Source organism: Trichoderma evansii (genome assembly GCF_050947405.1).
Source record: "Trichoderma evansii strain SZMC 28006 chromosome Unknown GGI43scaffold_21, whole genome shotgun sequence".
In the NCBI taxonomy this organism is placed as follows: domain Eukaryota; kingdom Fungi; phylum Ascomycota; class Sordariomycetes; order Hypocreales; family Hypocreaceae; genus Trichoderma; species Trichoderma evansii.
This window is the reverse complement of record NW_028145185.1, coordinates 492478-512760: the sequence shown is the minus strand read 5'-3', so window position 1 is coordinate 512760 and position 20283 is coordinate 492478. Positions and strand designations below refer to the sequence as shown.

Genomic DNA, 20283 nt, shown 5'->3' with positions numbered 1-20283 from the left:
GGCGCAACGGCGGGCGCACCCAGAAAATCGTCTGATTTGGGCGACAAGGCAATAGGCTTTATTCCGGGAAACAAAAGAGATTCCGCGACCATTCCGGGGACTGAAAACAGACCGTATTACCCATACGGATATACGATGGCACTAACGGGCGATGGGATTACCCGAAAAGGCTTTCAAGAGAACGGGCAAAAACTCGGGGTCAGATGCCTATGCACAGACAGAAAGATAGGGGGTACCGGTACTTTGTTAGGAAGTTGTAGGATCATCGAATCCAGTCAATCAGACAAGTTGCCATGTAGTGCCTGGGAACCCACCAGAAACTGGCAATTTGCATAACGCTGCGGTTTCACAATGCTAGCAGCGACGAATAAGAGGCAAGAAAAAAAGGAAAAGAACAAACGAGTCATAAATGACAGCAGCATAGCACGGGCACCAGTGCTGCATTTCTTTTTTCCTCTTTTTTTTTCCTTTTTTTTCTTTCAGCTGCTGCCTCTTCTCCCTCCCTTTTGCTGGAATGAGGCCTTGGCTCGGGAACGTGATCTCCACTAGGAAACTACTAATTGCGCCAGAGCTGGAGCCAGGGGGGGAGGGGTGCGTGATTCTCAAGTCTTAGTGTCTAGTGCTGGACCAGCGAGAACCGTCCTAAAAAAAAAGTTGACTTGCGGGCTGTAACTGATGACGAAGAGAAACACCAAAGTTGGCCTTCCTGAGGCACAAATTCCACTTTAAGCTTTACTATCGCTCATTAGATCCTCAAATGTTCGAAACGCTAATTGACTTTGAAACCCTTGCTCTTTTTTTGTTTCTTTTTTATTGTCTTCATTTTGATTCATTTTACTTTACAATTTTCTTTTTTTTCTCCCTCAGAAAAAGAAAAAAAAGGAACATGGCCGACAGGCAGCTAAGCCTAAACCCCCATCAACACTACTAAACCAATACGACAGAACTGATTGCCCATTTGTGAGACGCAATTACATACTAAACCCTCCAAGTCCGAACCAACAACCGGCCCTGTTTCTGTTTCTCCGCGCAATCCCTTTTAGCTAAACCTCCTCCGTGCTAAGAAAAAAGCCCTTTTCTTTGTCTCTCATTGGTTACATCGGCTACTTCCATTGGCTGCCGTATACGTTTAAGAGGCCCCCCCTTAACGGAGTACTTTTTTTTTTACCTTTTTTTTGCTCTCTCGTCCTGGCAAACGATAAACGATGCTAACGCAGACCAATAACCGAATACGTACAAGAGAGAAAAAAAGAACATGTGAACCCCGGGTTTGCATAACTTTTTACTTTATCTCTTGTCTCTCTCTTGTACCCTTAATTATTTCCCCCTCCTTTCGCAAAAGAACCCGCATCCAGCTCTAGTTGTGCTGTTAGTTGGTCTCACTTGTTGTGTCTTCCTTTTTTTTTTTAATTTTGTCTTCCCGTCTTTAGGATTGAGGATTCGATCCTACTTTGTCTCTCGCCCACTTTATCGTCATCATCCATCATAGCTGCTTAAACCCAACACGATACATATCTACATGCAGTCTACCATGTCATGTCTACTGTAGTTGTCCACCCAAGTCTTCTTAGTGTACGAGCATAAACACAGCCTTTTGGTCGCTTCGGTCGATTCCAAATAGCCCTGCCCAATCCCCGTGGCCGCTAGCACATGCTGCTGCGCTGACGCGATAGGCCAACGCCCCGGTAAACGACCTTGTTCTTTTTGTTTTCCAACGTTGCCTTGTCTCTTTCTCGCGCTCGGCTGAAGGAGCCATCTAATGCATCTTGGGTGCTGCTAGCATGTATCAAGTCTAACCCCGTACCGAGCACAGCTGGCGGTGCTAGCCTTTCCGCTCGGACTAACAGTAATAACTCGCTCATCCGCAGTTGTGATTTGTGATCGGCATGATGACTTGGATTCTAAACATTTTGGTCTTAGTCTCTGCTACCCCTACATCGTAGCCTCGAGACGATTAAATAAAAAACAGCTATTGATGAGAGCATTGCACCTGGGCACCAATATAATGCTGCTGCTACTCCCTAATACTACTGCTAGTACGCGTACCCTACCGACGTCAGCCAGGGTTCTTCCCATGCATCAGCCCGTCCATGCTTATTTTTACTCGATTTCCCCCCCAAAAAAGCAGCCGCCCTGAGGGTTCTGAAGCAGCGAACGCTCCAAACAAGGAAATACAGCACCCACCGGTACCCTGGCTGTCTTTCTTTCCTCTTTCAACCTCATCCCACCCCCAATCCCGGGCCTACAGGCAGCGTATTCTCTTGCACGTGCACGGGCACGGGCACGGGCGCTGGAAATCCCCAGGCCATGAAGTGACAGCCGGCAAGGCTCTGTAAGAATCTATATCCGATGGTCAGGGGTATATCCATATGGAAAAGGAAAGCGATGCGTGAGAAGGATCGTAATAGACCCATCCAGAGGGAGTGCCGTCGTAAGATTTCCGAATTGCAGGTAGCTTTTTTTACCTTTTGGACCGGTCGCTGCTAGCGGCAACCTAGTTACGGAGACCGGAGATGCTTACCGTGTGGCAGAGGCCACTTTGGAACTCGACTTGCTCGCCAAGCTCGGCTTGATCTATTCAGCGGCCGCCTTTGGGGATTGGCAACAGGGTTTTTCCTTAGCTGAACAGGAAACTGGGACGCCGGGTAGATGGTCTCCCGGTGGTGAATGCTACGCTTACTTAACTTTTCCAAAAGGACGTATTTTTCCGTCTGCTGCCTCCAGGGTATTCACGGATTACTCCGAGCGTTTACCTCATTTAGGTGCCATCGAATACGATGTTTCGCTAGGGTTTCCATTACAGGTCCCTTGGAGTCATTGATACGAGTAATAGTATAGTACGGCATCGTAAACCCTGGTCCATTCCCTAAAAAATAGTATATATTAGTTACAGTAGTTGCTTAAATAGCTGTTCAAGTAGAAGCAGGGAGAAGGGATCCAACAAGCTATAGAGAGACCGGTTGGCTTTAGTATCGCTGACAGTGGGCTACGGATGGGCTGCTTTGCCAAGATGGAGTCATGGTAGGTGGGATTTTTCATACTTGTAAGATATCAGTCAGCGTCTATTTTCATTCGTGTCAAAGTGGGTGATCTGCAGATGGCAGTAAATTTCCTGGTTCAAGCATCATAGTGGTTGCAGGGCGTGTTTCCTATTGGAGTCACAATCAAAAGCTTCGCTCTGCCGCTCTGAGCTGAGAGGTGAATGGTGTGATGATGATGAGAACATCTTACTCTTTCTCATATACAATCTTTTGCAAATGCCAGTTACGGCAAATGACTTCGAAATATCGCCATCCACCGTACATTAGTGGCCATACCCCCCCCCTTGAAAATAGTATAAATTAGCCCAAGATGGAAAAGGACTGGGCTGTTCTGAGAGCTGATGGGGGGCTAGACTTGAACAGAGTAATTGATCTAGGCAAATAAAATTCCCAAAGCACACTAGCACCGCGAATTACACGAGCAAATTCCAAACGTTACTACTGTACCCAAGCGCTAATCATGCTGCTAGCACTGCTACTATGAAAGTCCCAAGGGCCCTAATCAAGCTCCTATAGGTAAGAAGTTGATGGCTTGATTAACAATCAATGACATTATTCCCCTTTTCAACTTTGACGTATACAAAAAAGAGAAATAGGCCCAAACGGGTTAAAAGAGAGTGAGCAGAAACTGGAAACGAGCTAGCCGAGGACCCATAGCTATTAGTTTCGGTCGATCATGAAGAGTTAAGTCGCCAGTGTACGAATAGCAAACAAGAGACTGCAACTAGAGAGGGGTGTAAGGGGCAGGTTTCGTTTCCGGCAGAACCGAATGATTCCATTTGATTGTTTGTTGACTTGCGACTCTGCTGGCTCTCTCTCACTTGCTTTATCCCTTTTACCGACAAACCAGCAGTTGATCCTGGTCAACGGCATCGGGAATTTCCCATCGGATATCTATGCCATGTGGCTCGAGGAAATTACTACTTTACAGTCCATATCCCCTGACCTGCTCTGCGGCATAGTTGCGGCAAGTGAACGATAGTACTAGTAATACGGACGGAATCATGGCCCTCGCCCGTCAATCATCAACCTGCAACTTAGTAATAGTACAGTCATGGTATACTAGTATGTGCTGGTTCCAAGGCACATGTGACGGGCGTTTCCCTTTTAGCTCTTCCCCACTTATTCCTCAAAACCGTCAACTATTTGCGAAACTGACCGCGAGGCCAGAGAGATAGCGAGCCAAGCGAGGCCCAAGCCAATAACGCATTGAGGATCTAAAATAGTAGCGGGTGGCGTCCAACACTTGGTTTTAATAGACCAGCAAGCGGTGCTGTTAGTACCAGCCAGCCTTGGCGGCATAGTATAGTCCATTCTTGTAGACGTACATGTACGTATACGCGAAGTGTGTCACCCCATTTTCACAACCGATATTAAACACTCGCGTTGCGTTGGGACTTTTTTTTTTTCCTGCCATAACTCGTATGCAGCCAAGTGTTAGCCGGACAGCTGGTGTTGCCTGAATGGCTGATCAACAAACGAGCGCCCCCAGCCAGCCACTCGGGCAAATACGGTTTATGCAAGGACACACTTGGGTGCATTTCATCCGCAATAACAGAGCGAGATAATAAATAACAAACAAATTAGGGAGTGCGTCGCATTGGCTTGAGTGGTTTTAAACACAAAAGACGGCCCGGAATTTTTGACAGGATCCTAAACCCAGCAGGACAGCACACACAGTATGAAATATCATAAATTCTGTCTTCGTCAATGCTCGAAAAAAAAAGGGAGGGCATGATACTTTTGCTTGTGGATTCGTAGTTGACGACATAAACTTTCTATAACTCTTTTTTGCCGTCTCGCTCTTTTTACCGCTTTCGTGAGCTTACCTAGCCCAAAGCCTAAACATTCACGACATTTGATTTGCCAGTTATGCCCTGTATTCTAATCGCTCATGCGGAAAACCACTACCTGTTTGTGGCAAAGCAAGCGATGGATTTACCCTGACGGCGAAGAAACAAACATGAATAACTACTATTGGACGGCACAAGAAGGGGATATTTCCGCCATTATACTTTGTAAATCCGTTCAGAAGCTTCCTGCAAGTCGCGATCGGGCATATTCCTCATTCGGCACAACTTCGTACATACTTTTTGTACATTTTGGCAGATCCAACAGGCGTCTGAGAGACCCGCCATAGCCTCTTTTTATATATCTCTCTCTCTTTCTTTTTGCATGTGCGTGTGTCCCACCCCCTCCTATTTCTCGGTGCGTTATGCATAACATTGCGAAATAGTAGGAACAAAGTACAGTCGTAGCAGCAGGAATCCTGCACGTTTTTGGTTCCCTTATCTCTCTTTCGTTGGGAGTTTTTTTTTTTTTTTTTATTACATATTACTAAACCCAGCACAGATACTTGCACTTTCTTCTTTTGTCCGCCGTAATAAACCCCAGCTGAGCTGATGGAAAATTGCTGCTTTGGGCTCCCCAGACAGACTAATCACCGGAAAACGTGATTTCTCATATACCGCTTAAACGGATCTACATTAAACAAGCACCAACGCCTATTTTAAACGGAGTCGAGTCCCTTTCGCAAATTCCCAAAGTAGAAAGCGCTGCGCTTCCAGCCCGTCAAGTGTTAATTCAGTGCGTGCAGGGCCGCCAATCTGACCAGGTGGATCATTCTCAACCCACTCTTCTCTCCGTGTTTCGTTCTTTTCACGCCCCCCTTTTTTTTCTCTTCCCATAGCCTACTGGGCACTTCGCAAGGAGGGGGTGGGTGTAACTTTCTCTCAATTATTGGCTTCGCTGCTTTATATATACTAGAATACTACTTGGCGCTATCTACTACATGTACTAGGCTATTGATACGAATGACGGAGACATACATCTAACCATTGTTAGTTATTTTTTCCTCTTTTTGCGCTTTGTTCTGTTCCAGAGCTTCCGCGCGCATTCATGTCCAAAAGTAGGGACCTGTTTCCATTTTTGGGTAGTTACAGGGGGTCCAAAGGAGGATGATCTTCGAGCGTTTTTTGTCATGTGTCATGCGAAAGAGCGAGACCGAGGAGCGAGTATTACACGACAAAATAGTCAACTTTTTGCAACCGGACAACCATGCCAGTTTGCTACAGTATACCTATTTACATCCGTTGCTTTGTAACCCCAGTTGCTTTTCGGCGTTAAAGGTGGGTGGATATCACGTCAGAAGACAAGGGAACTTTACCACTCTATACCACATACACAGTAGACCCGACAAGAAGCTACCCTTGTACTAGTTGTCGTGTTGGATGCTGGCGCGAAAAAAAAAAAAGTAACTCTACCTCTCTTTTTTTTTTTCCCGCCAGCGAAAGCCGGGCTACCTTGGATATTGCCCCGTTTTGGAAAGTGCTGGATCCAGTTTTCCAATCTCCCTTATTCAGAGCAAACCCAACACCATCCGTTCGGACTTAGTATCCGTAATAAGCATTACGCCTATTCACATGAATTGCCGTATGTGGACAGCCATGGACGGCGAGACGCCCAAGAGGAAAATTTGGCGGATAGCAGGGTATGACTCGCCCGAAACATCCCAAAGGCGCAATATACTGCTTGTGGTATTTTCTGTTGCTTGCGGGCGGCAAGTAGGCAACCGGATCCATGCGCAAATTGAAGATCCCAGAGGCCTTTACTTACTCAGTGCCGGGAGTTGAGTCGGCGAGCCCCGCTTTGGTTTTTCCTACTTGTACCTGTTTTGTTTCTCTTGTCTCTTCAATCACGGAAACTCAAAACGTGGATCACCCTAAATGGCCAATCGTCAACTCTCCCCACTCCAGCAACGGCTCGAAAAATACGCCATAACTGGTCATGCTTGCTGTCATGCTCTCGTAAGAAGGCGCATACAAAAGTGTTGCGTTCAAAGCAGCGTCATTTCCCGAACACCGAAACAAAAAAAAGTTTATGCTATCATTAATAACTTGTAACTTAAGCAAGGGGGTAGGGAAGCAAATGCCGTCGGTGTTTGACAACTGCCAATTTATCCGACGATCTAACCCTCTCCAAAACGCGAGGCCCAAGGAGTTGAGTTGTCTCAAAACACCAGTTATCCTGTATGTACAGTATAGCGTAAATGACATATCTAAACAGTAGTCCCCTTTCCTAAAATCCGTCTCTCATAGATTGAGTTGAAAACCTTAACACTCGCGAAACTCCTGTTTATAAAATCCTTCCATAAACCAACCCCGTCCGACAAATCAACTAGTAAATTGTTTAATCATCGTCCTCCTCTTCCACGCCCTCTCCCTCTGCCTCGACCGCGGCCCCCTCCGCGACCGCCTTTCTTTCCTCCCCTCCCAGCGCCTCTGTTGTCAAATCGTTCAAATAGTTTCTCTTCTCCAAACGCGCCCTCTCCAAATCTCATAAAGTTTACTAATCCCCTATCCACAACAGCCACGATTACATTTCTGTGGCCGTGCTTCAGTCGTTGGTACAATTTCCCTGGCTGTCCCCGCCAAGCTTCGGGTGCAGGATCGTACGGTGTAGACTCGAGCAGTGTTTCGATTTGCTCCAGCGTGGGCAGACATGAGTCAGCCGTGTCGGCAACCGCGATGCGAAAGTCGGGGGGTGGAGGATTCTTCTTGGAGAATCCTCCCGCGCCGGGTTTCCATACGTGGAAATGTACCCTGAACGGATCCTCTGGCGTGGATGGGTTTGGCGGTATAGGCAGAGGTTTGTGTCGAGGGAGAAGAGCTAGTTGCTGGTAAATAGGCCGATAAGCCCGGTAAAGTCCTGGAGCTACAAGTGGACCAAAGGGCTGGTGCGGCTGTATCCTATCTTGCCCTGCCTCCCATTTGACAAAGGAGAAGAGCCATTGCCATAGCGTCTGCGAAGGCTCTGGGGATTCTGGTCTGGGCTGTTCCAGCGGCGCACGAAGGATGTTAAACCCTGCGCGCTTCAAATGAGTATAGACTTGATACTTAGGCAGCGTTGTCTTGCCCTGCTCGCCCTCGTAGCCGATGAAGAGTGAATAGGCGGCCTCAAGGCTCAGCGGCAGCCCAACGTCATAATCATCAGGGCCAAAGCCAGGCCGAAATGGCCCTCCAGCAGTACTGCCCTTGGGGAGAAGAGTTTCAAAGTCTGTATATGGCCACCACAAATCCACGGTGCCTCTCTCGACCAGATAGATGGCTTCCTCTGGGAGGAGCCATAACCTTCCTACGCCGAGCTGTTCTTTATTTCCAGAGGCCACTCTCCCGATGTCCTTCATCCAGCTTCCCTTCTCATGCTCCATGACCACCACCCGTTCCTTCAACCACATCCCCTCGTAATCCGTCGCCTCGTTCTCCTCATCCAGCCAGAAATCTGGGAAACACCAGCCTCTAGCCCAAGCATCAGCTCGATGTATCCTCGTGTAGCTCAAGACATCCTCCAGCGCTCTGCGACTCGACTCCAGCGCACCGTCCTGGGATCGTGTTCCATGTGCCTCAAAGTCCTTTTCGCCCTTTCTTATCGTCTGGCTCGACACGCCCTTTTTCGAAAACGCAGACGCAAATAGCTTGTAGTCGGGCATGTCGTCCTCGAGAGTCTCTTCCGCCGTTGGAGCATTTCCTTCACCATCAGCCGCGACCGGCCCTGCTACCAGCGGGCTGTCTTCGTCGTCGAAAGCCATGTTGTGTCGAATATGCTGTCCACCAAAAACAGAAGGAAAAAAAGTCAAGGCGCAGTTCCGGGTAGCTGTGTCGCAGAAATCAGCCCCACGAGAGCACAAGCAAAATTCTGCCCAACTTCAGCTGCCTTTTTTGCTTGGGGCACGGGAGAAGGAAGCTTTAGTAAAATCAGAGCGCTTTATGTATGCAACTCTTGCTGCAAAAAAGGACAAACAAAATAATTATATCATCGTAGGAAGAAAGAAAAAATTAATATAGAGAAGAAAGAAAATTTAGCTAAGATGACGATGTTGCGCTTGGTTGCGATATCAAATCTCACTAAAGGTGGGGTGGACAAAGCGAATCTCGAACTCTATGCGCAAATATTATTGTTGTTACTTGATAAGGTAAAAATATACTACCTGTTTCAACGTCAACACGTGATGGCGAGTCTGGCCGAGTGGTTAAGGCGTTGTGTTTAGGTAGTCCCGGATTTCCGACGACTAAAATACTTGATCCGCAATGGGCATCGCCCGCGTAGGTTCGATCCCTACGGCTCGCATCGTTTTTTTGTTCTTTTTTACTTTATGTAAATAAATACATACAAATGTCAGCTTTGATATGAGCTATTTTTTTTTTCTTCTTCTTGCGTATGAATGTTTTTAACATCACGCCGCTCGCATTTATAATAGAATATTTTCAACATTTTATATCGTAATTTTATTGTGTATCGTTGGGATGGATTATCCTCGTGCCTCCTCCGCTAGCTAATAAACAAATGTACAGCACATCTAAGCCAATTTTCCTCCAAGCTCTCAAGACCAATATATACTACAGTACATGTATTAAAATTCCAGTATCTCGTCAACTTCGTCATCGTTGAATACATAAAGAAGAGAGAGTGTGTGAGAGAATGAGAGAGAAGAATAAGAAAAGAAATGAAAAGGAGGTAGGCAGGCTTGCTTCCCGTTTTGAAGAAGCCACGCTCTTAGGTCCATTCCAGCATATATATCTGATACACTGCCCGTGCCAAAATGTTGCACTTATTGCCCCCGGCCAATGTGCAGGCTTCTCTCAGAATGAAGCCCTCCTTCCATAATCTCCTTCTCGGACTATGGAGCGGTCCAAGATCGCCTTGAAACGCCATGCACTATATCTTTGTGTCAAATAGAGAAACAGCTCCACTTCCAACCCTCAGTGTACCAAAGTAGAAAACAAAAACGCCTTTTTCAAATGGGTATATGGTGTACCGTGTGTTGCTAGCCAATGGTAATTCTATGTAAAAACCTCCATGGCCAGTAATGTCGCCTGGACATCGTTTTGCGTCAAAATGTGTTGATCTTGCAGTCCAGCCGAATGAATGAATATAACTCTTATCTGCTTTTATTTTTTTTTTTTTTAAAAAAAAATACACTCAATATGAGCGAATGGGTGGATGCAGTAAGGTATACGTTATGTAATGCTCTTCGCGGCGCGGATGTAGCCAAAGGGTTACCCGCCTCATATTGAGCAAAGTGCCTGGCGTTCTCTGTCGGTTTTCGTTTATCGTTTATCGTGTCCGTCGAGTATACTGAGCAGGCCAAGTTTGGTTCATATGTGGAATAAAGTTCATCACTCAATAAAAGGCTTCTTCTGCCCTCCAACTGTACACAAGCCCAAGGCTCGCAACGCATCTCGATCGTTAGCCAGGACGATGGAACGAGCTGGGACCATGGGATTGTTTGGATCGACATGTGAGGCTTCTCTAGCCGCGATTTCGATGGCGTCCATTTCTTCTTTGCAGCCTTGTTGATCGATAGGGCAGATGACGATTGGTTGCCGTATGTGGAGGTCTCTAGCACCACTTACTTGCACCTGCACACATGTCCATGTAAGTAAAAGCTCAACTCATCTTTAGTTGGGAAAAAGTGGAAGGAATCAGCCATACCTTGATGCTGAGGTAGAACTCAATCTTGTATAGTGTTGATGATGTGGTGAATGAGACAACCTCATACTGGGGAAACGCCGGCCTGCCCCTCTTGATAATGCCCTCGGAGTCTCTCAGGTCTTTCGCGGGGAAAACCAAGCCGATGTTGGTGGCGTATCCTGCTTCCGGTAATTTTGTTTTGACTACCTGGACCTGTTTCGCCAGCTTATTGACCTTCTTCGTCGGCTCGTCTCCTTCCGGGTTGAAGGTAATCTCCTCTTCTATCCCTAGCGTGATCTTGTCTATGGACACCTTCTTGGCCTTGTTCCACCAGTCAAGGTTGGGAGCGATTTTGATGTATACGGTTATGGGGTCGTTGGGGCCGTAGCTCCAGCGTGGTAGGTTGATGGCGAGGTGGACGAGGTTGTCGCTGGTAATCTGCCTTGTCTCGGGTTTGTTATACATGCCAAAAGTTGATAGTGTGTCGTATCGCAGTAGGGGAAGTGGGAAGCTGTATCTGTATTGATTGCTGTGACCTTGTTGCACCGTTACTACTAATTCATAGTATGTTTCAGCGATCCTGCTGGGTAGCTGTAATGATGCTGGTGGTATTCGTCGGTTTGTCTCCTCGCCGCCTCTTCCAAAGGGGATAAAGATAATAAAGGGCAGGTCCATGGAGTAAACGTTCTCGGCATCCTTGCCTGACGAGCATCTGAATAGCAACACCTCCTTGCCAACCAAGTCTGTTGTCTCTTTTCGGGGTGCACCCAGATGTCGCTTGGTTAGACTATCGGCATCGGGGTGTATAGTTTCGCGTTTCTGGAGGCTTATTCGCACCAGAGATACCGGCACAGGCATAGAGAAGCCCTGGCCCGGCCGGATCTCGACCTTGCCCTCGATTCGCGGCTATATGTTTGTTAAGTCCGTGTTAGCACAAGCTCCTGACGCTCAAGTGATTTGTGTGCGCTCTCATTCTGTTTGACACCGCATCTTCGGACCAGAGAGGGGGGGATTGGTAGGGGGGTAGGCAGTCGTCAACGTACCAGAGTCGCAGAGATGCCCGGATATCCCACCAGGAAGCTCCTGTTTGGAGGGCCCGAGACCCGTACGCTAGCTGGCGTAGAAGCCATGCTGCCGTCGCCGTCGCTGCGGTGAAGCTGTGAGTTGTCGCCGCTGTTGATACTGCTGTCGTCGCTGCGGGAGCTGTCTTGGGGATTACGAATGCGCTCAAGGTGGTGGAGACGTCAGCGGCAGAGCTGGAGGTTCAGCTGCGGTCAGGAGAAGGTCGAGGCAGCGGTGGTGGTGCTGTGCGCTCTCGGAGACGTGGGATTCGCTCTGTTTGGTTCCCCCAAGGCCGGGTCGCCAGCAGATGACCAGCAGGCATAAGCTGCTCGGTGAGTCGCCGTCACGATACCCTATTTCCGCACAAGACACACACACACAAGAACAGGCGCTCGGCAGGTCGATGCGAAGGTGGGGTTGGCAGGCTGCGGCCGGGTGGATTTTCTGGTTCACAGGGCTCGAGCCAGCGGGATCGGATCGCCTCGACCGGGTGGTTCTCAGCAAGGGCTCAGCAATCGAGTTGAAGGACGGCGTCAGCCTCGGCGCGCCGGCGCTGGATTGTGACGATGTTTGCGCAAAGGAAGGCGACGGGTTGGCTGGACGGCGGGAGGTTTTGACGCAGCCTGGAGAGCAGGGCAGAAGCAGTGAGTGGGTGTGGTTTAGGTAAGGCGAACCGAGCAATGGCGACCCTCGTCAACAGCTGAAATCGGTGGCCCGGGGGAGCCCAGTTGCATTAGCTTCAGTGGAGCAGCTGCAGCGGCTCTGCGCCTGTTGTAGCGGGCAGGGCGGCTGTGGTTGCGAGCTCTGGTTGCGAGCTCTGGACCGTAAAAGATTTGCGATGTATGTAATACTGACCGCCTGTGAAATCAGGATCTCGAGCTGCGTTTGTATTACGTCGTGCGCAAAGTCTCTTCGCCTGCGAGTGGTGAAGGCCGTAGAGAATACTGACTGCGTGGTATTGGAAGCAACACTGCTGTGTCGACACAGCACCTGCCAGTACTGAAGCAGCAAACACCTGTCTTGGAAATAGAGCTTGGAGCTCGGTGCGCTGGAATTGATTCGAGTCCGTATTGGAGCCCCCGGCCGACGACTGAGGCAGGTTTGGTGAGATTGCTCATAGACAGCAGCGGGGGGTTTTGCGCCGGACCCGGTTCAGATGACGGCCTGCGCCTCTTACGAAGCTTGCCTGAGCTTACTGGGACCGACGGTGCGAATTATGTCCAATAACAGCACCCCACAGGGACCTGTTGAGCAAGAGCAGCGCAGAAATCAAGCCATTGATGGGTGCGTCCGCATGCGGGTCAGCCGATGGCCTTTATACCGTGCAAACACAGTGAAGTATCTGTCAGCGCCTCACCTCGCCTCCTTTCGCAATCAATCGCTGGGGAGAAGCGAACCGGCTGTGCGACGTGATGATTCCAGCGCAAGAATGGCGAAGGAGGATTGCGATTTGGGTGTGGGCCATGCAGATGTGAAATGCCATGTCACGAATCGTAGCCACTGCCTTAGCAGCTAATATGGATGCGCCGCCGCTGTCAATAGTACGTAACAGCTGGGGATTCATTATATTCCTACAGGCATTGGAAGACAGTAGCGCTCGTACTGGCTCTGTTGAGGCTCCATTTGAGACATTCCAGGCCAGCCAAGTACCCCGCGATTAACGCCGTATTCAGCCAGCGGCATAGGGCAGAGCACGCGTTCGCTGTGGCTGCGTCACGTCAGTGTCAATGAGTGGTAAGATTTCAAATGGTGCTTGTCGCTACAGGTACTAAGCCCTGTGCTGTGCTCTTGGATATATTTAGAAGGGAATCAATGGCAATACACTCGCACGACAACACTGGGACAAAGGGTTCCATTTCTTCTTCTTCTTCTTCCTCTGTTGCTCTTTAATTTGTGCCAAGATGTATTTAATCTTATTTATTAGCACTACTGTATTGCCCGCATACTTTTATGGGGGACAGAGCATGCACTGTAATCAAAAGTACTATCCGCACTGCCCTAAAACAGACACTGATGGCGCGCGCTTCGTATGCCCAGTTAGTTCATCGCCGTAACATCGCGCATACCCGGCTTATTCTCATCTCTCGAACGAGTTCATGGACATGGCATGGCCCTGTAGCGGTCAGATCTGTAATCGAGGCAATATTAACACTTGTCATTTGCTGGTCCGCGTCACCGTCCACTGTCCTGAGACCCGGTCCCTTGCACCGCCGCCAGTTCTTACCGCAGCGACAGGGGTTCCAAGGCGTTTTTCCCAACCAGCTCCATAATGGAAACGGCCAGAGACGCCTTAGACGCGCTGGATTCTGTGTGGCGAGGCAAAGAACCTGATTTATAACCCCCACCGCTGGAAATCAGATGCTAGTGCTCTGATTACAGAGCAGATTGACAAAAATAAGCGCTTCCATTGTCGCGGCAAAGGCGCATGAGTGTGGATGACCCTGTAGTCGTGCCGTAAGAATAGACGGCCAAGTCAGCCTTGTTGGATCCTTCTACGTATTGATTTAGACCCCGAAAAAGGAAATGCAAGGCACCAGCACCAAGTAGTGCGCGTAAGACGTCAAAATCCCTGTTTCAGCCGATTATTATTGTTCGACTGTCATCACCGTCTTCTTATTAACTTCCCGCTTCCCCCTTTTCTTTTCCTTTCTGTTCTTCCAATTCCAGGAGGCTCCCTCCCAACACCCGGGATTTGATTTGGGTCACATCTCGCAATGTAACCCCTCCACGCGAATTCTGCGGTGGAGTGACATGGAGGTACCTGTTCCGAGGCGGGCCCTGACTGTAGCGTCCATCTGGCGCCTCAAGCGGTTTAGCCTGGGCTGAACTCCGAAAGCCACTTCCGAAAGCTTTGGCCATGACAGGCAACTTTTGTTTTGACGTTGCGGCTGTGAATATTAATTAAATAAAATTGCTGCCGCGCGGGTGATTTATTATTTGATGCGCCATGCTGGTCCACAACCCTGGCAGCCTCATACTCATCTTTATAATAAGTAGTCGGCGACGGTCACCGTGTCAACGTGCCTTTGTACTACCATATACAACGTGACAAAATCACACTATGGCTGACCTGAGGTGGACTGGCCCTTATTCGAACATCTGTAGCGGAACCTTTATGCGAGGAAGCATTTCTGGTTTAGTTTCAATAGAGAAAAGTAGACTATAGGGACCAAGAATAAGGGAAGAGGCCGAAGAGAAAACCGAACTCAAAAAACACTGTTAGAGCGATGTTAGCCCCCCTGTTAATCTGGCTGGTTGTTAAGGGACCTCCAACACCATAAGTAAAAATAAAGACGACCACGCAACATTCCAAAAATTCTCATTTTCAACACCAGCGGATATCAGATTATGACAGCGACGCCATGATATGACGGGGCTTGTCCGCTGGGTTTACAGTCATGGGCCTGCACTTCTGTATGACAGTCACACTTAGAGCGTAACCGAAATTCCTTGTGCGCACACCAGTCACTGGATTCTTTTCGGTGTTATCAAATTGAACGGCAACGTTGTAGTCCTTGTCAATAAAATCCACAACCCAGTCACTACCAACTCCACTGCCTCTTAGGGTCCCATATTGAACATAGGCCACGTTAGGATCCAGTTTTGCTGCTTCCACTGAAGCAGTTCGCAAGGCGTCCATTCTTCCTTGAGCATGCTCTTCAGGACTTAAATTAACACCTGAAAGTAGATGTGTTAATATACATACTGAGTATTGAGAATATTACCTACCCTTATGATAGTAGTTTTGTCTGTAGGACGTTTTATATCCCATCTCGGACATGGCGGTGATATGAGGTAGGTGAGAGGTTTAGAGAAATCGTAAGTATGACATTTCATAAAAAGAGATGAGGATGTAAGTTTTTAAACAATAAAAATATTTGGACAAATAATTTCTATGCTATGCTATAATGCCAGGCGGGCAGAATCTGAACTATGTTGCTGTTTGCGGAACCGTAAAATGAACAAACTGCCGAGGAATGACATTACGCTCTTGGGTAAACGTTTCTCATTCGCCACTGTTGAACTTTCCTTTCGCATTCGGCACTATTGTTTAAAGTTCGGGCTTGTCACCAGTGTATCCCCTCAGGGTCCATTCTATCGCAAGTCCGCAATTTGGCGTGATAGAGTTGGAATTAGAGTGTTCCAGAATATCTGGAACTGGTTGTGGCTCAATACAACCACGAAACGAGTGTGGGCCTTTGACTGAGGCAAAGACATTATTCCTTCCGTTGGTAACATCACCACCGTACTGGCTACCGCGGAATAGCGTGCAAAAAGTTCATTGACGGCTGATGCGTCAACTGGAATGTCAGAAATATACATTTTCCCATTTTATCCAACTTGTTACTGTATCTAACCGTAGCGGCGCGGTGAAGACACCCTGATAGTCATGTTTGTGATACGGCAGAGGCAGCATTCACCTCCTTTTTCCTGCATGTTACCGATGAGCCTATCGCCTATAAAAAGTCATGATTCCCCTCTCTCTGATGAATATTTTTTTCTCTTCCTTTTATCATTTTCTTCTTTACAGCTCCTTAATATTCTTACCATACAATGTGGGGATATAAGGTCTCCGAGATGGAGGCATCCCTTTATAACGATACAATATCTACAGACGGTTACAATAACTTATTGATTTGGATTTTCTTATTACTGTTATTATGAGTCAGCTTGATTGACATGGCTCGGCGATGTGGCCGATGGTTCTGTGTCTTGGTGACAGTTTTGATGCAGAGTCTCAACCTGCCGTACCCCTGGTGAGCTCCTCTCTGGGAGAATAACTCCTGACAGTAAACTAACTGAACGGCAAATGAAAAGGGCAGAAGAGTGCCGGGAGTTTGTGAGCAAAGGCAGAGGCCCCTTGCTTCTCTTGAGCCCCTCGCTTTTTAAATCCTTTGCTGGCTCTGGAAGTTGGGGTACGTCTGTATCGACACTCGCGGCACAGCCTATCCTAGGCATGCTGTCAGTGCGACGCGGGATGCTGACGGAGATGAAAATGCTAGACGGGCGAATAAACTATATTAGCGAAGGCATAGCAGGGTTATGTACGGAGACAGTATACAGAACGCATCGTATGTCAATGGCATAAACGCCTAATATGTCAAGGAACTGGTATACAGATCAGCTGCCTCTGCTCCGGTTTACTCTACTACATCATACATGAGCGATCCCTTCGATGCTCCAATCGGCAAGAAGGGCAAAGAAGTAGCCAGAGACCGGAGGACACCGTCAGCACCTACCAATGGGAACGCATTCTCATCATCACTGGATATAGTGAACAAAAGTGCCTCTTGGAAGAAAAGCTGGCCGAGCTCCCCGTTGCCGAAGTTCCGCCTGAGCTTGTATCGATCAGCTGAACGCGACTGGTCCGCGATGGAGATATCGCGTCTGCTTTTATCTCTCCATCTACCGGAAGCAGTTGATTGCTGGCTTGCCGATAGCCAATTAACACTGGCGTTATCACTGATGCCGGTATTCGAGCTACACGATCTATATGTATTAAATACCTCCAGCGGACTGAAGAGTGGGAATATCTCACCTACTTCTCTTTCCTTATAACTATCAATTTAATCCCAATTTCATAGCGACGTTTACCCGCCTCAAAGCCGCGTGTTTTCAACATCATCGTCCCTTACGCAAACGGCGATGATGCAAACGCAAAGAATACGAGAATCCCCGACAGAACAACAAGGCGGGCCTATGGGCCGGCGGTGGCAGCGGCGGCACCTTCGAGGCCGTGATAGTCCTCATGGACAACGAAGACCCCTCCAACAGGGAAACAGAGGGAGCTTACATCACTGGCAGCCTCGAAACCGCACTGGGGCCTCATCTCCCATTCGCCTTTGTACGTTTAGACTGGCTCAAGCAGCTACATTTATTTACCACGATATAAAGAAAGCCGAGATCTCCCTGAAAAGGAGAATGTTGGCAATGGCGACCCAGATACAGTACAGAAGATGTTTTGGATTGGCGCATAATGGCTCATTCTGGGCGCATCCAGAAAGTCTGAAGCGTTTTGGCCAGTAAACTTCATATGGATATATCCTTAATACGAAGTGTTACAAACCAGCAATTTTCCACACATATGGCGGAACTAGTTTTGTGGAAGTCACAGCAGATCTCTGGTCGCAAGAAACAAGAAACACCCAGTTATGACTATGACTATACAGATAAGTCAACTTTCTGGTTTATGAGAGAATTCAGCGGCAATATACTCATTTCAGCCGCGGCAGGATGGCCAATGGAGGTGAAGATCCTCTTTGTATGACGGAATGTGATGTTCACAGGAGAAATAAACGAGGACTCTTCAAAGGCATTGATCTCTTACTTTGCAAGAAAAGACAAAGCAAGCTGCACTCATGCTGAGAAAGAGTCACTTGAACAGCTCCTCAAAATATTCAGAATGAGGCTCGACCGGGCAGCCAAGATCCTTCAGCAAGTCAACCGCGAGATTGCCGAGAAGATGATTCAGATTTGGAGATTGATTTTGCCTATGGGGCCTGATTGGTGATGGATGTTGGGATGGCCTCAGGATGCCGTTGAGCGGGCTGTCTAGAGCGAGTTCCAAGTGTCAGGTCGCTCGCTTGTATTCTATAGAGTGCAGGGATACCACGAAAGACATGACTGGCTGACGAGGTTGACCTCCGTCCTAAAGTCAGCGCACGACGACCAAGGATCCGACTCGGACGAGGGCCCAAAGCACGTCCTAGTTCTCGCCGCCACCCCAAGCTTAACCGGGCACACTTCTGTCAGCATTTCAAAACTATGCAAAGCTTCAACGCATTACTACAGTTAAACTCTTATTCAACGGCAGCGGCTCGGCGAGGCAGCGGCATCAAAGGATCCAAAAGATCAGGGATACCAGAAAACAACCATAGTCATCTCTACAGCCGAGCTCGTGGGCACCGGGACAGACGTGCTTATCTTTTGTAACTATCTGCTATTTATGATTACGGATGTTTGCTCCGCGATGGTGTCAACAAGACAAGCGTTGCTGGGCTTGAAGCTGGTGTATACTTGATTGATATTGACATGGAAGAGGATGCCAAAGATGAGAATATTTAGGAGTGGTCAAACGGAAAGAAGACGCTGGCTCCGATGAATATATATATGTTGGACACATTCTAATCTTCAAGATTAAGATGGCGGGCGTACAGTTTAATGGAAGAGAGGCAAAATCGCAAGGGCGAATCTGAACACTGGACTGCTCCTATGCACGGCTACTTGGGCATCAATAACAATCCCATCAGCACTCACAGCTGTAGATATGCGCACATGGTTGGCTGCCTATCCAATGACTCACTAGCATACCGTCATAACAATGCACAGCAGTCACAATCATCCATCATTTTTCAATCAATGGACATTACTATGCGTTGTAGTAAAAATATCACTATCTTATTCAAATAAATTAAAAACTTTTACATACTGAAAATATACAGCCTACGCAGCAATACTCTTACAACTCATTAGATAAATATGTGTATATTCACTGTGGTCATGAGGTTGGCTTTGGTGTTAAGTAGCAGCTTTCCAAAACACGTATGTATTGTAATTGCTTTATGATTTTTGTCAAATTCAAGAATGTAAGAGCAATGGCTGCTTCTCTATCCTATATTCTGCCTGGTATAGCGCATAAAGTTTGGGTACAATACGGGATGGACCGTGATTCTGGACTCGCTTGGCGAGGGTGATATTGCCAGTTCTCAGATGAATATACCCAGATAAAGGCCTGATAATCTGCCGAATCATCGTCGAATCTCGTATCCTTCTTTCCGACTTCCAATTCCATGGGCGTATCACTCTTCTCAATTCCGAGAGTCCATAGCAATAAATCAGAATTGACGCTCGTAGGTCTCCAACGGTAAATCGCGTCGATCTTCAAAATAACGCTCTGTCCCTTGGCTTCGCTAGTGCTAGACATGAAAGCACCATCTCAAGGCCTCGGCCGTCGTTAAATCTCGCTGTTGGAAGTAGTACCTCTGCAGCCGACTCTTGTTTTGTGAAACATTCTGATCTCGGCTAACGGCCCGCTTCGTATGGTTTTATTTCCCGTCCCTTGTGAAAAAACTCGGGATTCGCAGTGGCCCTCTATTCAGCCAGCGGGTTTGCGTGTATAGTCACCTTTTCGATTCGAAAAGGCTCCTTCGGGCGGCTCTTCTTGTCTATCTCAACGGCCTCCATCTTGGCCAGCGTCACCAGGCCCTCGTCGCCAATCACTTTGCCAAACACGGTATTCAAGCCATCGAGATGGGGTGCCTTGTCGAACGTGATGAAGAATTGCGAGCCGTTAGTGCCGGGGCCTTTGTTGGCCATGGAAACGAAGCCCCTGCCGCTGTGTTTCAGCGCGGGTCGAATCTCGTCTTCGAAGGGGCCGCCCCATATCGACTGACCGCCCTTTGGATTCTCGGCTGTTGGGTTGGCGGGTGCTCCTGTTTGCACCATGAATTTGGGGATCAAGCGGTGGAAGGGCGACTGATCGTAGTAGCCGGAGGCGCAAAGGGCCAGAAAGTTCTGTTGCGAGCACGGGTGTTAGCAGCTGAAAGCCATGCGATTGCTTGGGAAATGTTATGAAATGAGCACTACCTCTGATGTCTTGGGGACGCTCTCGCAGAAGACCTCGATTTTGATGTCGCCCAGCGACGTGTGAAGCGTAACGGACATTGTGGCTTGTGAATTGTGTTTGATAGAGCTGCAGCCATTCATGAGT

At 48.1% G+C, this 20283-nt stretch overlaps 4 protein-coding genes and 1 non-coding gene across 5 annotated transcripts; 1 reads left to right on the top strand and 4 right to left on the bottom strand.

The window, feature by feature from the left end:
- Positions 1–7171: 7171 nt before the first annotated feature.
- GGI43DRAFT_192202 (tRNA splicing endonuclease subunit SEN54) lies at positions 7172–8767 on the bottom strand. Its single transcript, XM_083199964.1, has 2 exons — positions 7320–8767; positions 7172–7256 (listed from the first exon to the last, which is right to left on the bottom strand). The coding sequence occupies exons 1-2, from the start codon at positions 8626–8628 to the stop codon at positions 7234–7236; spliced, it is 1332 nt and encodes a 443-aa protein (XP_083057502.1). The 5' UTR covers positions 8629–8767; the 3' UTR covers positions 7172–7233.
- Positions 8768–9051: 284 nt separating this feature from the next.
- GGI43DRAFT_t180 lies at positions 9052–9167 on the top strand. The gene has a single exon. It is a non-coding gene; the product is annotated as a tRNA-Leu (tRNA).
- Positions 9168–9960: 793 nt separating this feature from the next.
- On the bottom strand, positions 9961–12052 carry GGI43DRAFT_192188 (or S-antigen, C-terminal domain-containing protein). Its single transcript, XM_083199963.1, has 3 exons — positions 11555–12052; positions 10533–11417; positions 9961–10459 (listed from the first exon to the last, which is right to left on the bottom strand). The coding sequence occupies exons 1-3, from the start codon at positions 11639–11641 to the stop codon at positions 10217–10219; spliced, it is 1215 nt and encodes a 404-aa protein (XP_083057501.1). The 5' UTR covers positions 11642–12052; the 3' UTR covers positions 9961–10216.
- Positions 12053–14188: 2136 nt separating this feature from the next.
- GGI43DRAFT_192183 (uncharacterized protein) lies at positions 14189–15379 on the bottom strand. The gene is made up of 2 exons (XM_083199962.1): positions 15303–15379; positions 14189–15251 (listed from the first exon to the last, which is right to left on the bottom strand). Exons 1-2 carry the CDS (start codon positions 15352–15354, stop codon positions 14920–14922), a joined length of 384 nt encoding a protein of 127 aa, XP_083057500.1. The 5' UTR covers positions 15355–15379; the 3' UTR covers positions 14189–14919.
- A 3625-nt stretch (positions 15380–19004) lies between these two features.
- On the bottom strand, positions 19005–20258 carry GGI43DRAFT_413763 (cyclophilin-like domain-containing protein). The gene is made up of 2 exons (XM_083206946.1): positions 20160–20258; positions 19005–20087 (listed from the first exon to the last, which is right to left on the bottom strand). Exons 1-2 carry the CDS (start codon positions 20235–20237, stop codon positions 19665–19667), a joined length of 501 nt encoding a protein of 166 aa, XP_083057499.1. The 5' UTR covers positions 20238–20258; the 3' UTR covers positions 19005–19664.
- Between the last annotated feature and the right edge of the window lie 25 nt (positions 20259–20283).

Bases quoted from the DNA above. Each gene is read 5' to 3' on its own strand.
- GGI43DRAFT_192202 (XM_083199964.1), bottom strand. From the start codon at position 8,628: ATGGCTTTCGACGACGAAGACAGCCCGCTGGTAGCAGGGCCGGTCGCG. The intron at 7,257-7,319 runs GCGCTGGGAGGG...GCAGAGGGAGAG, and splicing joins TGAACGATTTGACAACAGAG to GGCGTGGAAGAGGAGGACGA.
- GGI43DRAFT_192188 (XM_083199963.1), bottom strand. From the start codon at position 11,641: ATGGCTTCTACGCCAGCTAGCGTACGGGTCTCGGGCCCTCCAAACAGG. The intron at 11,418-11,554 runs GTACGTTGACGA...ACAAACATATAG, and splicing joins CGGGCATCTCTGCGACTCTG to CCGCGAATCGAGGGCAAGGT. The intron at 10,460-10,532 runs GTATGGCTGATT...ACATGTGTGCAG, and splicing joins AGTTCTACCTCAGCATCAAG to GTGCAAGTAAGTGGTGCTAG.
- GGI43DRAFT_192183 (XM_083199962.1), bottom strand. From the start codon at position 15,354: ATGTCCGAGATGGGATATAAAACGTCCTACAGACAAAACTACTATCAT. The intron at 15,252-15,302 runs GTAGGTAATATT...ATCTACTTTCAG, and splicing joins ACAAAACTACTATCATAAGG to GTGTTAATTTAAGTCCTGAA.
- GGI43DRAFT_413763 (XM_083206946.1), bottom strand. From the start codon at position 20,237: ATGTCCGTTACGCTTCACACGTCGCTGGGCGACATCAAAATCGAGGTC. The intron at 20,088-20,159 runs GTAGTGCTCATT...TGCTCGCAACAG, and splicing joins GCGTCCCCAAGACATCAGAG to AACTTTCTGGCCCTTTGCGC.